The sequence below is a fragment of the Gallinula chloropus genome (genome assembly GCF_964237585.1).
Source record: "Gallinula chloropus genome assembly, chromosome: 2".
Lineage (NCBI taxonomy): Eukaryota > Metazoa > Chordata > Aves > Gruiformes > Rallidae > Gallinula > Gallinula chloropus.
This window is the reverse complement of record NC_140086.1, coordinates 126,293,758-126,310,278: the sequence shown is the minus strand read 5'-3', so window position 1 is coordinate 126,310,278 and position 16,521 is coordinate 126,293,758. Positions and strand designations below refer to the sequence as shown.

The 16,521-nt window shown below is 38.6% G+C and overlaps 1 protein-coding gene across 1 annotated transcript in view; it reads right to left on the bottom strand.

The window, feature by feature from the left end:
- Nucleotides 1-286: 286 nt before the first annotated feature.
- ANKRD28 (ankyrin repeat domain 28) overlaps nucleotides 287-16,521 on the bottom strand; it is a gene marked incomplete at its 5' end in the record, with an annotated part of 75,569 nt that continues 59,334 nt past the window's right edge. Inside the window, 12 exons of the mRNA XM_084260021.1 lie at nucleotides 287-1,362; nucleotides 6,975-7,066; nucleotides 9,316-9,398; nucleotides 9,540-9,622; nucleotides 9,807-9,952; nucleotides 10,468-10,551; nucleotides 10,648-10,735; nucleotides 12,113-12,332; nucleotides 12,902-13,019; nucleotides 13,476-13,563; nucleotides 14,981-15,182; nucleotides 16,339-16,413. Of these exons, the coding sequence (XP_084116147.1) occupies nucleotides 1,076-1,362; nucleotides 6,975-7,066; nucleotides 9,316-9,398; nucleotides 9,540-9,622; nucleotides 9,807-9,952; nucleotides 10,468-10,551; nucleotides 10,648-10,735; nucleotides 12,113-12,332; nucleotides 12,902-13,019; nucleotides 13,476-13,563; nucleotides 14,981-15,182; nucleotides 16,339-16,413 (1,566 nt within the window). The 3' untranslated portion in view covers nucleotides 287-1,075. The remainder of the gene's footprint in view (nucleotides 1,363-6,974; nucleotides 7,067-9,315; nucleotides 9,399-9,539; nucleotides 9,623-9,806; nucleotides 9,953-10,467; nucleotides 10,552-10,647; nucleotides 10,736-12,112; nucleotides 12,333-12,901; nucleotides 13,020-13,475; nucleotides 13,564-14,980; nucleotides 15,183-16,338; nucleotides 16,414-16,521) is intronic.

Sequence of the window (16,521 nt, the reverse complement as noted above, 5' to 3'; positions counted from 1 at the left end):
AAAAAAGTGATGGGGATATATCTATTTTAATCTTACATACAAATTCATGACGTAAGGGAGTGGACAAATTACTGAAAAGAACTCTCAGTCACAACAGGGCTATCAAGACATCTTCTTTCAATTTTTTTTTATGCAGTTTCATAGTTTCCAAGTTACTCATGGTTTCTTAAATAAAAAAATTCTCGATCCAAAACCCAAAAGTTTAAAACTGTGCAACAGTTTCTGCTTCCCTCCCCCATGTCCCACCCCTTCCCTTGTTTATTACACTGTACATTTTTCACCCTGACTTCACCTTGTTAGCTGGTTTAATTTTAGTCTTATAAAAGTATCACAAGTTTGTTTTCATTTTACCTAAAAGAAAAAGAAAACAAAACTTACAAAGCACATCTGCTTTCTTTCATGGTACACTTAACAGCGTCGGAAGGCTTTCAGATGATTAAAAAAAATAAATCAACATTTAAAACCAAATCTAAGCTCCTTTTCCAGAAGTAATTAAGGTTTGGTTGAAACAACTTCTCAAATAACCTATTCCAGTTTTCACAAAAATGTATTTAATTAAAAAAAAAAAAACAAAACCAACAAACTCTTTAAGTTATTTGGTCCTTTGGCAATTTGCAGCACAAACAATGCCTACTGTACCAAACTCATTTATTGCCTTCAAAATGGTTTTCTTTTTATTGATAGTATTTAAATCTAGCATCCTCTGCGTTGTACAAGAGCGTTGTTCCTTTACATCAAGTAGGGTGCCCAGTCTGCAGAAATTACTCCCGGCACCAGAAACAGAATGGTAGAATACAGTTAAATAAAAGTTTTGACATTCTTTATTTTATTTAATTTTTTTTTTTTTTGCCATGGATTCCAAGTACTTGTTCAAGAATTTACGCTTCTTCTGCAAAATATGCTCTTAAAAATCCTTCTAGAGTCTCACAGATTTTTTTTTTTAATATGCAACCACGATAAAAAAAAGCCCATCTTCTCAAAGGTCTGTCCTCTGTATTCCAACACTGATGGCTTTTTTCAAAAGTCTGACCTTCCAGCATGAGGGGTCACTCGTCGGACCTACAAAATGTGACTTCTAATAGGTCTCAGAATCCGAGTCATTGAGTTCATCTTCTTCTGTGTACGGGTAGCCACCTTCCCTGCCAATGTTGTTGAAAGTACAGTAGGAGCTGTGGTCACTCCTCATGATTGGCAAGGAGTCGAAGGTGACAGTTTTTGAGGTGTTGGTGTAATGATTAATGGCATTGAACGTAAGGGAAGGTATCGTGCTGCTCGATGAAACAGGCATCATCGTGGCCAGAATGAGAGCTAGGCAATCAGCCACGTCCTTGTTGGGTGCACAGGCCAAAGCTGGTGTGTAACCTAGAAAGTAAAACAGGAAACACAACCTTAAAGACAACGTACAAGCTTCTCTAAAATCATGTAATCTTTCAGCTACAGAAATTTTACATTGTTTAACTCTGCACTGTTTAAAAAAACCCAAACAAACATTAAGATGTAAAATTTAATGCCTTATCAATTTGTAATTTTTAACTTTAATTTACAAAACCATGCCAGAAGTCAGTGGGCTTTGGAACACAGATGGAATTTTGTTAAGCACAGTCAGACACTCCAGGCCATCAAGAAAATCTTGGGTATCAATACGGTGAGGAAGGCACCTGGCTGAGGAGAGACAACTAATGGCAGCCAACAGTGATGGGTGAAGGCACACGGTAGAGCGCTACCACAGAAACTACTGCCCAACATGGTAGATACTGCTTCACCCAGAAGCTTCCATCTATAGCTGTTCATCACAGTCATTTAAATAAGGCTGCCCTACCTCAGGAACAAGCTGGTGAGAGCATCAAGGCCAGTTAACTGAAAAGGCAGTGTGTGTATACATACATACTTTATGGCAAGGTACAGTAATCTAACTATAAAGCCATGTCAAACTTCTATTTGAGGGGTACCAATTAAGAAATCCATTGAAGTCTGAGGAAATGCCAGCTGGATTGATTAGCAGGCATGGGCTTGCAGAGAGAAACTATGCCTCTGGGTTGCCCAACTGGTCTGGCCAAACTCCTCCTGCCAGGCAATGCTATTGTGACAACCCTCAAATGCAGGAGGCCTTGAGCTGCGGAACGATGTGCAGTCAGGTCACGTAGCTGTGAGATCTCTTACCATGGCCCTAATAATGCTCCAACATTTCTCCTTTTGCAGCTTCCCTAGGTACTTGCCTCTCTACTCACGAAACATCAAGAAAACCCCTTCAAATGAGAATCTGTGCATTGCTCCTGGCTCAGGCTTAATCATTCAGCAAGGTGCCCGAGGGTAAGTTTTGGCACAGGTCTGGGTATATCCACAGCAGCGTGGCACTCCAAATGGTGGTGACAACAGTGGCTCTAGAAGCGCAGCAGTCGTGTAAGTACAACCACAGAGAACAGCTAATCCTGCTGCCAAGCCCAACCTAAGACCCCGATATCCTGCTCCCCACGGAAGTGGGTGGCTGGGTGACCTTGTAGGCCCCTTGCAGTACCTCACTGCACGCAACAGGCCACAATGGCCTGCAGAAGAAACCACGTATTTTGGTACATCTTGGGGGAGGGGGGGCTGAAGTCTGGCACTACCTGCACTCCACAACTTACAGGTGTACAACAGCCAGGTAAAAAGCACACACAGAGTTCTAAATAAGAGATGGCTTTAAAGCAAACCACACAACGGATTTCTATCCAGACCTCAGGAAGACATGGAGAACCAGGCAATGCCCATTCTACCAGCAGGTGTTTCAACTACAAAGGCATCATCTTTACTGCAGAAGCAGATCCAGAACCAAGTTTTAGGACAGAGCTCAGGAATAGTTGCGTTGTACAACTGCACAGATGTTTTAAACACGTAGTGGCATTACAGAAAACGTAGCTAGAACTTAAGAAAACAGCAAGCAGGGGTCAATCTTGCAGCTGAACTACTGCCTGCTCAGGACAGACTGTGCTTAATGCTTGAATGCTTGGAAGAGAGTAAGCCAACAGTCCCTGCCCAAAGGAGCACACAATCCAAGGAAACACACAGACAGTCCAAGCAACAGGGCCATACAGAGGTGCTGTGCAGCAGATGTTTTCATGTCAGTGAGGTATCACAGCACTTATTGGCTCAGAGTTAAGTGACAGTCTGCAGAAGAGATACATTTCCTGAGGATTCAGAAGGAAGGGTCAGAGTTGCTACTCTGGGATGAGACGGCATTTCAGGCATGTAAGGCAGAACAGAAGGCTCAGAATTGATACCCAAATGCACACAATTTATTATCTACAGCTGCTGGAGATTGTATGAACATGACACACAAAATAAATTTATTCAAGCTGGCCATATTCAACGTCATTCCTTTCACCAACATGGTCTGACAGAAGTTCAAAGAAGAAAAATGAGTGGTTACCAACTGCCTTTTCAGGGTTGGTTTTGGTCATCTCCATCCCGCCTCCCTTTTTTTAAAGGCTGCTTCTTGCTAAGATCTTGTACACTCATGTTCCTTCTGGAACTCAAACTTCTGTTTGAGGTCAACATCAAAAAAATTAAGTGCCAAGATATCGATCAAACAATTACTTGCATCTGTTAAAAGTTCTTTAAAAGCAGTGTTTATACTAATATTCCATTGTAGGTCTTAAGCTCTTGGCTTTCCTAAGTAGGAATGAAATACTATGTTTTTATTCTTGCCTTAAACATGCCAAGATGAAGCAACTGCGTGCACTACAAAAGACTGACATCTGCATCCTCCACCACTTTATTTTAGTCTGTATTATTTTAAAACTATAAGACCAAATGATCGTTTTATGTCCCTTAACCTCAAAGTGATCATTCACGTGAACGAATGGGCAACAAGAAGTACAAATACTTTAAATTTTCTTTGAAGATATTGGTAAATATACTGACTCTTTACTCAGTTCTCATATAATGTTCCCCATAATCTCTACTTGTATCCATGTGAGCCATCACACAACAACAGGGCCACTATCTTCACTTGTAGAAGGGGCAATAGAAGCAGAGTGAGGTGAAGCAGCTTCCTTGTACAACAGAAAACAGAGCCTGGGTGATGGACACTGACTTAGGAGCAGGGCTCCCACAGAACTAGGAGCCCCAAAGGCACCTACAGGGAAATCATGGGTTTATGAATGTGGTCAGTGTAAAGACAGTTCTCAAGATAAACTGAATCACGTCTTATGCTCGGGAAAGAGAAGACAATAATCGTAGGCATGAGTCATCTCACAAGCATTACAAGAAAAATTCCTTCCAGAAAACTAGAAATTCCTTCCAACATAAAGTAGAACACAAATACAAGGAAGGCTTGGAAAAGAACTAGACAAGAAAAGCCACCCACCCACCCCTTTTTTATAAAGAAAGGCTGGCAGGCCAATGATCACTGTAATCCAGAACGTAAGAGAAACCTCCATGCTCTGTCAGTCTTCAGAGTTGGAGAATGGCTCCTCTCACAGCCATGCTGGCACACTAATACAAGAAATAGAAGCCAGACCGTACCAAGAAATTTACTTAGCCTAGTAAGTGGGGACCCCCTCCCAAATAATTGAAATGTTGGCTGAGTAACCAAAAAAAAAAAGAAGTTCAGATGGTGTCAAATGAAAGAAACACCCAGTAATTTAAGACAGATAAATAAATAATGTCATATTCAACAGAAATGTTGTAAGTGTGGCAAAGGTTCATCCTGAGAGGTGTGGGAACATGGGAAAAGAACTGAAAGATCTGAGTGGGAAATGATACTGAGCTGAGAATGAGCTCTCCATGTGATTGCTGTTTGTAAGCAGTACACACTGGACAGTTAACTTGCTGTTTCAGTTGCATTTAATCTTTGAAGAATCCAGAGGGTTATGTTTTTCCTCCCAAACATCTCAAAAAGTGATTTTACCACATTGAGAGATGCTCTGTAACAAAAGGAGCATGAATTCAAAGCTAGTTTCAGATATCTTACAAACTATTTATAAGCTGAAATGCCGATCATTGGATTGCTGTTGGGTTTTTTCAAATTACTGTACGTTTTCCAGTAATTTTCTGTACCCAGGATCTAGCAGCAGAGAACCATTAAGTAGCTTTACCCAGATGTAGATACAAATAGAGACTGCTCACCAGGAAGTCAGTGCAGCCTTTACAGCAAAGAACAGCTGTAAAGACAAGGAGTGGATCAGGATCACCACTCTGTACCACTGAGGTTCTGCTGGTTACAGCTTCCATATATCAGGACATGCCTGCCTGTAAAACACTAACTAGAACTTTACTTCCAATTTAATCTAAGTCTATCTGAACTTATAAGAACTATGCTAAAGTAAGAGAACATCAGTGTTGCAATGCAAAATATTCCAGTGCCTATTTCTTCAGCTTGCTTTGCTAAATGGGTACCTTTCACCTCCCAAAGGCATGAGTCCTCCCCTTTCAAGCCTTTCTAATTAAAAAAAAAAAGAAAAAAAAAAAGAGTAAAAATCCAAGTGTCTCCCATATTTTCACTTTATTAGAATAAATCTGTGGGTTTTTTTTTTCTTTAGAAACACTTATGCTAAAATCAAAGACAAGGAGACTTAAAGCAGAACCTGGCTATCACAACTGCCAGCTTTTCCATATAATAGGAAGTGTACACTGTGGAAACAAAGAAGCCTTTTGCCACAGCTTTAGAAAGCCTGTTGACATATGAATACTTCTAAGAATTAAGGAAGAAACTACAGTGACAGGTGAAATAGTGGTAAGTCGCATGAAAGTTCCCCTTGCTCTCTCACAACTCAAAGTATTCATTGCTTTGATAGTCTGTGCTTTTAAAGGGCCACATGCACCCACCAGACAAGTAACTCACTATGAGTATTCTCCAGGCTGCCTGAAACGTTACAAACAAGCCAACTGCTATTAGGAAGAAAGAAGCACAGTGAGGAACAAGATTAGGTACTGCTGAAAATTTAAAATACAAGCAGAATTAAAGAGAAATGTTAACACGTTGCAGTTGGATCCCCAGGCTGGCAGAGAACTGTGACTTCTACCCAGGCAGCGTTTCTCTCTGTTATGGCAAAGCTCTGCCCTACCAAGGGACTGGCTGGCTGCACATGAAAAACCCACAGAAACATCTCCTGTCAGCATACTGGTGAAGAGAAACAGAAATAAAAAGAGAGATACGTTTTCCAATCTTTTCATTTCAGGGAGTTTCATTTAGCAGTTACCCCGTGACAGATTTTAGGCAAGGAATGATCTGTAATAATGAGGAATGATCAGCCATGTCACTTTTAAGCAGTGCAATTTGAGAAACACACAGAGAAAGTCACAGTAAACATCAAGAGAGGAAAAACTTTCCATGCTGGAAACACAATTGGAACTATTCATTAGGCACATCCCTTCTGGAAAAAAAAACCCACCAAACAAAACACCAACCCAAAAACCACAAAGCAAACCCAGCTTCAGAAGACCACAGATGTCTTAGATGAAAATATGCAACTAAGAAGTCAGGAGATTAATTTTCTTTCATTCTTGCAAAGTATGGGATTTATTCTCTGTGATAAAGCAGTTACTTTTCCTTACTTGTGTGTGCCAAAAATCTCAAAACAGCCAAAAGCTTGAGACCAGTAATTAAGACCTATAATGTCTACTTGCTTTTAAAAGCTAACACCAATAAACCTACTGGGACAAATGAATGGCAGTTCAATCCAGCTTCTTAACAGCTGAAAGTTATATCTTAGTTTGAGTGTTACATGTCTTTCTGACCATTTCCAGTATGGTCTGACCATTTCCAAAGCTAGTGGATTCATAGGGTATTCATTACTGAACTACAAATGCAAAACCAAACATTTCTATGCTGTAATCTGCATTACTCCAAAAGTCTTCTCTCTCCTTACAATTCTGCTGCTTGGCTAAAACATCCCATAACCAACACATCTTTTATTATGGGGGAAATTGCTTTTCAGTGAGTTGAGTTTAAAGCCACAGTTCCTTACGGGGAAACAAAGTGAATTTTTTCTTACCATTTTCATCTACAGCAAGTACACTTGCTCCCTTCCCTAAAAGCTCTTGAACTACAACCGTTAGTCCGTTCCGAGCAGCAACATGCAGAGGTCTGTGAAGACAAGAGAACTCAAATATAAACCTCAGAACAAGATATTTAATGAGAGGTGTCTTGCATCTAGTTACATTATGTTATTTACACATTATATAAATACTGTAGACGTAACTACTAAGACAGGAAAAACATCAGATCTCTTTTCTTATTGCAAAGAAACCGTACAACTGCACACTTTATTCTTTCCATGTCACCACACAGCAAGAAAGTAGCTACTAGAAAAGACTTGCCTGCTTATGAACTTTATCACATTAAAAACACCTAGTGCCCTACTGCTGATAGATCCTTCCCTGAACTGTTGTAACAGATACCATCACATCTGAGAGTTACTGCATACCACTGGCCATCGCTGTCGGTCGTATTTTATTGCACATAAATGCTTGTAAGAAACACAGAAGCATTTCATCAAGCTGCTTTTTAGAAACCACTATATTCCACTGGGACTACAGATAAAATAAATTATTTTGCAATATAATATATGAAGCAAGAAAAGCAGATTACTTTTCAAAGCCTCAAGCTATTAACCGTTGCCCTGGTTTACAGTGACCTGATCTATCAAGGAGAGTGTAGCTTTACCTCAAGTATCTAACTGTATCTTTTCCAAATGCAACAGTTTCTCATAATTGGTTCCCACAGGCTTAAATAAAACCCTGCCATCACTCAGCAGGAAACAGAATGATCAGCTTACTTCCCTTGTGCTTTACATTGCTCTTCATTCGTTTTGAGATTCTTAAAATTGTTTGAATTAACTGTGTACTATATTTTGATTTGGAAACAACTGTCTTACTTAGAGACCAGAAATGCAAAAGATGTAAACAGAAGCAGCTGTATCTGTGGTGCTCATATTAAAATATTAAAATTCAAGAACTACTGCACACGACAGATACAATGAAAAATGTACTGTAACTAAAATAATTGTAATACAGATGCTAAAACTTTTAATGCTTATCTTGCCACAAAGCAGGATGCTGTTTAAGCTCTTCAGAAAGTCAGTTTAGTTATTAAAAAGCATTTGCTAAACCAGGAATACTCCAAACAACTGTTACAAAATCTTGCAGTTTATATAAACACTTCATGGAGGTGTGAGTAGGTACCTATTTTTCCCCATGACATCTCTTGTTCAGACTATATGAGCCAAGGCATGTGGGTGGAATTACAGGAGCCTGTGGTAGCATGCTTTCCCACTTCTGTTCCCATTTCAGTTTTGCTTTTCCTTCTCTCAAGACATCCCTGCTTCAAGCCAGGAATGAGGCAATTGATCCCTTTCCTGCTTTCTGGTTATTTCACACTGCCTGAGGTGCACCATGGTGAGCAGCAAGAGCAGAGGAAGAAGTATTATTATCTTAACTCCTTAGTTCCAGTGGATCCCCAGGAATAGTTGAAGAACTGTAGGAGTCTGAATGAAACCTATTCCAGAAGGAATGCAGGGCCAGAGAAATACACAAGCTGCTTACAAGTAAAGGTGGTTTTTTTCCTAAATGATCTGTGATGGTGTTATTAAAGCAGTCTAGCAATTCATGTATGTAACTGGGCTACATAGGCAGCATTTGACACCTGGTATAACACAAATGCATTTGTTAAAAGGAAAAAAAATAAAAGAGTCATTTTAACAGCCCATCCTGATATAAATTCCCCAGTATGATATATCACTACCTTTTTAAAAGTTTTATTTATGACTGGCCTAAGAAAATAGGCTTAGTTCTGCTTGAGAGAAGATCTTCAGGAAGCATAAGAATACTGGATTCTCCATAATATTTAATAGAAAATAGTCTTTCATCCTAGTAGGAATAGGGGTGTCTTGCTAACAGAAAGCATACTTAAGAATAAATGCATACTTCAGATAGGGTTTTTTTTATTTTTTATTTTTTTATTAGCTAGCTCTTCAGTTTGCCTTGAATGAGCTGTTAACTGAAGTGAATGTTGGTTGAAAAAAATTAGATAATTTCTAAAATTGAAAAATATTGTTTTACTTGTAATCTTGATGGAGTACAGCAATTCCACACAGGATTCCCTGAATCACAGTACTGTGAGATTTATTTATCATCCCTTTCACCCAGCCAAAACTAGGGCTTCAAGTATGAGCGGAACACCATTTCACTTCAGGTTGCTTCAACTCTTGATGCCTATTAAGTGACTAAAATTCAACCAATTTTGAACCCCCCCCCCAAACTGAACTATACTCCCCTCTACAAGCCAGACTCACAATAAGAACTCATCTGTAAAACACACTCACTGCCAGTACGTACGTTTGCAAGGCTGCGTTGGTGGCATTGATGAGGTTTCTGTCCGTAATCTTCTCCAGTATTAACAAGGCACTAGTTTCATGACCCTTAATACAGAACAAACATCTGTCATCTATCAAATATTCTACAAAAATTGCTTTGAATGCCTTCAAAGTAGCGAGTTACTACTTGCAAACAGTGCTTGCTAACACAAAGCTCAGCGCGGGTAAGTCAGGCTAGGCACGCACCTTGCTGCAAGCCAAATGGAGTGCTGTGTTCTTAGAACTGTCTTGCAAAGTCAGATCGGCTTTAGCACTGCTAACCAGCACCTCTGGGGAAACAAAGATCTGTATTAACTAAAAACATATCTCTTAAAAGTCATAATGGCTTACATTTCTGCAAAATGAAAACATAACTTGACAAAATACATCCACAAGAACGTTAACTGTAAGGCAACTTTACCCCTCGTAAGATTAACAAAGAAAGAGCAGAAATACTGAAAGCTTTCTCTTTACCAACTGTGTTTGTCTGTCCATTTTCTGCAGCCATCATTAAAGGTGTTTTCCCAGTAGAATCTACAGCATTTACTTGAGCATTGTGACTGAGCAGAAGCTGTAGACACTCAACATGATCTGTAAAGGCTGCTGCATGAAGGGGAGTCCTACAACAGATCAAAAGACAATAGGGCCATGTTCAGCCATGCTCTCTACTTTATTCAAAGGGGCATCCTGACTGTGATCCTGCAACTACAAAAGACTTGGCAATCCCTCCCACTGATCCTTTGAAATCAGTACTGCTGAGCTGCGACTGCTGCCTTTAGAAAGACACCTCTGTGTTTCAAGTTATTCCCTCTATGTGGTTTACAGGAGATACAACAGACTCAGCAAAAATAAAACATGCATAAAATACTACCCACCAAGGGATACAACTTAAAACGTGCTCGAATTTGCCTATATAATGAAAAGTCACATCAAGTTTATTGAATCAGAACAAAATTTTTAAAACGACAAAATTTATTTCTAGTACAGAATATAAAAAATTCTGCAAAGAATAAAAGCAGATGGAAGGGAGAACCAATGTAAATAGCAAACACAACCCCTCCAAATGATCACAGAATTTAGCAGAGCACCTCTATTACATTACAAACATTCCTCCACCGTGTCTTTATACTCTTACCTTCCTTTTGAATCTGTAGAATTTACAATACCAGCACCTAGGGTATCAATTAACATTTCTGCAGCACCTTCATTGTCATTTATCCTATAAGGAATCAAACAGGCTGTTATTTACAGAATGATAAATCTTTTGTTGAATACAGCAATGAAATCTGTGAAGAATAATTTTGCACTTCCTTACACAGCACAATGCAACGGAGTGAAAGAATTTCCTTCCATTTTCTGGAAAACTTCCTGTTCCAGGAGGAGCTCTACACAACTGTCATGACCTACAGCAAACGTAAGGGGTAGGTATTAAAAAAAGGAAGAAGGTGTATTTATGGATTACAACAAAAAATATGTATCTAAATTAAATTAAGCAACAGTTTATTTGAAAGTTGCCAAGACACACTGGTTATATTTGATAGGGGCACATTTAGGAACTGACACATTTTTAGAATCCTGAAAATTAAACTGACATTTAACACTGTGAGCTCTGTGAAATTTAGAAGGAATCTCATGCTATGTGAATAACATCCAGAACACTTAATTTAGTTCTTTACACCTCCACATTTCAAACTCCTCTGTATAATCACCACTTGGGTCTACATGAAAACATCTCCACTATTAAAGTGTTACTTTTGTTACACTGTCTTGCCTAAACTCAAAGACTCAAGTCAACAGTCATAAGAAAAGCTTAAAAAGAACATGTGCAACCTATGATACCATTATTTTTGAAGTTCTACTGCTGTACAGGTAGTTAAAAACTGTAACTACCTGTTTGCTCTTTGATGCCCATACAGAGAGAGCCTTAGTTCATTATTCACTGATGTCTGGAGTATTTGTATTTTCACAAATCCTGTCAAATTTTCATTCTACAAAACCACGCAAATTTCAATTCTGCTTTATTTAGACACTGGATACTCTGAAAATGGACTAAGCTCTAAGAGTTTAGTTTTATGAATGTGATAGAGTTGTTTCTCTAGTTCAGATTATCAGTGTGTTTACCCAGTTGCCTTAGCTGTGAGGACAGCTTAGTTGGCAAAAATAAATGCTAAAATGAAGCTCTAAAACCTTCCTTTATCATGTGACTCAGGTGAAATAAAGGAGAACCTCTACTATGTCAGAAATGAACACAGAGAAAAATCTTTAGCCAAGAAGCTTAATGAATTTTCTACCTTTTAAGGGCTCCCTCACCGCCAAATCCAAGAAAAGTTATCAGTTAAAAAAAAAAAACCCCAAAACCTTACTGAATCACTTTTATCAACTTTGGCTTCTTATGCCTAGCAAGGCTGATTTGAAGCAAATTCTAAAAAAGATTTCATCTGAAACGGTTCCTCCCTAGACTCCCTGTGAAGGCTCTTTTGAAGGCTGTGCTGCACTTTTCTATTCACATGTACTATATGCTGAACTTCTTGAAAGACTCCGTGGGGCACAAAATTAAGAAAGCAGTTTCTAACAAAAATGTAGTAGAAAGATGAACATCTCATGTTATGTATTAGATGTTAATGCATTCCCCCAAGATAGCGTGTCCCTCGTATCGTCTCACTGAATAATATGAACTGAGAGAGAACAGGCTTCATGTATTGCTTTTGTAAGCAGTAACAAGTTCTGTCTCAGTATCAACGAATACATTTAGGTCCATATTTTAACTGGAACATATTTACCATTATAGCAGGCCCAATGCAGTGATGTATAGCCGTGATTGTCTGCTATTGCAGGTACTGCATCCGCGGATGTAGCTGACTGCAGGAGAGCTCCCAGAACACCTATATGTCCACACGCAGCTGACAAGTGTATAGGGGTTCGTCCCCTACAGTCTCGTAGTAAGGACTTAGCACCATGCTGGAGCAATGCCTCCACACACTCCTCGTGCCCGGTAACTGCCTGCCAGAGTCAGACAGGAAACAGCAATTTGCAAACAGGTATGTAAGCCAAGGTGTATAATACCTAAAACAAGGAAACTGCAGGCAATTTTACATTTTTAAGTAATAACAAAATAAGCAGCTATTATTTTTATTCATGGAAACAGTCATTCTGTTGGAAAAACAGCAATGTATTACCATATTGATGACAGACTAATTCCTTGGAACAACAATGACTGAACTGTTAATCTCTAGGGCTCATTCAATTGTCTTATTTCGCACAGACTATAAAAAAAGGAGTATTTGGCACATACTTTTATTCCCCCCATCAATATTACCCCCTCCCATAAGAAAAAGCGGTATTCTGGGACGTCTCCAGTCAACCCTTTACAGCAAGATTAAGGAGGTTCTATGAGTCCAAAATGATTCTATGAAAACGACAACAGGCAAAAGCTAGCCTTCTGGAAGCAACTCAAAAGACAACTAAGAAGGTCAAGATATGAATAATGAGAAATTCATTAACACTACATATTAAGCCTGTATTTGAAATCAATATGCATTAAAACTAGAAAGGACAGAATATTCTCTTACCCCTCTATGTAATGCCGTCCTTCCCCACTTATCTTTGGCATCGACATTTGCTCCTTTGTTAAGGAGTGAATAGACGCAGTCGGTGTGCCCGTTGAGAACTGACAACATCAGGGGCGTCCTAGGCAGACAGTGAAAGAAAGTGTAATCTACTGAGAAATTTAACAGACCAGCACTCAGCTGAAATATAACAAATACTTCTGGACAAGGCTGTTAAAATTTACATAAGCAATCATTTACTCTAGCACTACCTTCACTCGGAGAATGCCCTTCATATTTGTTTTTTGGTTCAAGAAAACAAATTGTAATTCAGAAGTCCTTATTAAATTACTAGCATCCATTTTTTTCAGCACTTGGGCAATAAGACACATTTTAGTTTCCTCCTAACTGAGAAAGAATATTTTTCACTGCCATTATTTGTTTGTTGCAAAATAGTTGCATTTGGCCTAGTTCAAATATCATCTCCTTTTAAAGTAATAGATTTATAATATTTAATAAAATAAAAACATTTAGGCTTTCCTTTTATAAAAAAAACCAGTAACTTGTGAAGAACAGAATGTGTATTGTTTAAACTCACTGTCCATTTCCATCTTGAATGTCCACTGCATTCTGTGGTTCTGCATTTCCTATCAATAGCCGCAAACATTCTGAGTGACCATTCGTAGCTGTAGAGCATCAGAAAGATACAGGGTTTCCATCAATTGCCTTTGAGTATAAAGCTCAGACTGGCAACCTGCTCAGACTAAAGCCTGTTAGTTTGAGAACCTACCATAGAACTTTACCACTGCTATGACTTAAAACCAAAAAAAAAATCTATGAACACAAGAAAACTATTTCAGAAATTCAGCACTCTCAGCTCTGTAGTGTTAAAAGTAATTGATTCCAACTGTCAAGAGCCAACTGGTATTTGGGTTTTTATATGTAAACAGGGTTGCACACATTAACCATAATTACAATATATATACATATACAATATCCACAAGAAGGAATAATGACCTATAGTATTTAGCATAACTGTTGCTTGTTTTAAGGCGCAGGTAAACACATACCTGGCTAACCATACAGAGATTTTGTTAGCAGGTGTAGCACGCGCATAGTTATGAAAGAATAACTGAAATGACATTTAAAAAGAGGGGAAGGAAATGTAATGCCTTGGAGTAATTAGCTAGTTAAACAAAATGAAAAGAAAAAAAATCACATTTAAATGCAACTCATGAGAGATAGTTGGAAGGGACATTATTTCTGATGCACAGCTGCTGCATTCAATCCGTGTAAGAACAGCAGCAATTCATGCTTCTCCAGCAGACAGAAATGCTAACAGAAGTTGGGAGAAGCTAAATCAAACAGAAGAATACAGTTTGTGCTCATGGACAACAAATTAAGTGGTTAGAATGATGGTGTTTTGTACATAACACTCTTTTTGCAGCAACATTTCTGTTAACACCATAGTTATAAATGTCAGTCTAAACAAGCCTATTTTCAGAGACAGGAAAAAATAATAGGAAGGTAGCATGAATGTTAGACTTTGAGAAAGGTAGGTATATAGAAATATTCTAGGAAAGGCAGCAAGAAAATATTGCAAAGGATTGCTGTTATTTTGAAAACACTTAGGAGTCATTAAAATCCTGGAAAAAACCCAAAATATACTTTTCATGTCTCTTCTCAAACTGACAGAATTCTCCAAGACTCCAGTCATTTTAGAAGTATTTTACTGCCAAGACAGGCAACACAATTCACATATCTAAATTTGGGCCTACAGTTTGGGCTGTGTGAAAGACGAGGAGAGAAATGGGAATGCGTCACTGGCACCTGTCAGTACAGCTAGTCTGGCTAGTTGAATGGACAAGGCCAATGCACCCTTCCAGACAGCAGTGTGGATCAGCATACCTTACGCCAAAATGATTTATTGGGATGGCACCAGTTGCTACCCACAACTACTTTCTTACACCTTTCTCAGCACAGTATGTATCTTAAAAGTCATCCTAAACACCACTTCTCAGAACATTAATGATGGAGACTTTGAAATGTAACAATGATCTACTTCAAAAGCCAAAATTTTAGATGTTAGTGATTAGCACATACCTGCAGCATGTATTGGTGTCCTCTTGACAACATAATCTTTCACCAAGATTGATGCTCCCTGATTAATGAGCACATCTACACATTCTACGTGTCCTTTAAAGGCAGCAAGATCCAGTGGTGTCCTTCCATTATTATTCCTCACATCAAGGTCCAGCAGCGACTGTACCAGCACCTCCAGAGCCTGATGGTGGCCATGATAGGCCTACAATGGTAAGAAAATTCTTCAGTGTTCCTGACCTTTGCATTTGCCCCTTTCTTACCAGGATTACATAAATAACACTGTGAAGGTAGTATGTTTGTTTTAACATGTGGAAGACCTGCTGATGCAGTGTGGAAGTAGTTACAGTAGCTACAACTAATTAAAAACCACTCCATAGTTTCAGTGAGAAGGTTGCTGGGTTTTTAAAATTTTATTCTTTCAGTCAGTGACTGAAACTGCTTTCAGAAAACTGCACGCCTCCAGTTTGCATAGCTACCAATATGTAGTTATAGTTACATCACCCTCAGATTATTTCAAGTGAGGAACATATGCAGAAGTCAATAAAATTTATAACTAAGAAGAATGCAGTATAAATTACAACTTTACAACACAATTAACATAACTGGTAAAACAGTAGAGACTTAGGGGGTGAAATGGTTGAGAGATCAGAATGAATACACAAGGATAAAAGACTGGCACAGAGAATACTCTGTAGGTATGTGCCAAGACAGATGTACGGAAAACAAACATCTACAACTACGGTTTTAGAATTTCCATCATAAATTTTAAACGTCTACTCACAGATACATCATCTCTGCCCCCAGACAAAACTAATTTCCAGTCTTTTCTGACTGCTGTCATTTGCCAGTATCGAGGATTACTTTTTACTTTGGCCATGTATATATGTATGTGCTGCATGAGACTTGCTAGAAGCCCAGTGAAAAGATGAAAGCTACATATCAAGCTGATTACTCTGTATGTTGAGTATATTTCTACAGACATTTTCATCAGGTCCTCTCCTACATTACTTTCTGTGCAAATCTTTCTTTCAGTATTAAGGTCAAACATTTCTCATGCTAAACAATGATGATGATAAAAAGAAGTCATCACCGCTTACAGAACAAGTCTTCTAAAAGTCTATTAGCATAAATGGTAATGTAAATCATAATCAGAAGATACCAAACAAAAGCTGTTCCATGAAGCAAGTCTCAAGTGAAATGCTAAAAATGACCTTCCATAGCTCATCTGGGAATATTATGGTATGTAATTTTGCATTTCATGTATTGTTGTTGACCTAGTTTTCAAAAAAATCCATTACGAATAAATCTATGTGTTTCCTCTCAGATGAGCAATCATCAATAAATAATTAAATACTCACAGCTAAATGCAGTGGACTTATAGGTGCTCTGTTGTCTGAATCATTCAGCATGTCAGTACCTGATGTTTCCATTAGCTTAGCAGAGAGAGAAAGTCAGAGTGAGTGCAAAACCCCCCTTCACCTCTACAAACATTCAGCAATAACCACTAGTTTCCAGTACACACAGATTGAAAAAATGAAGGA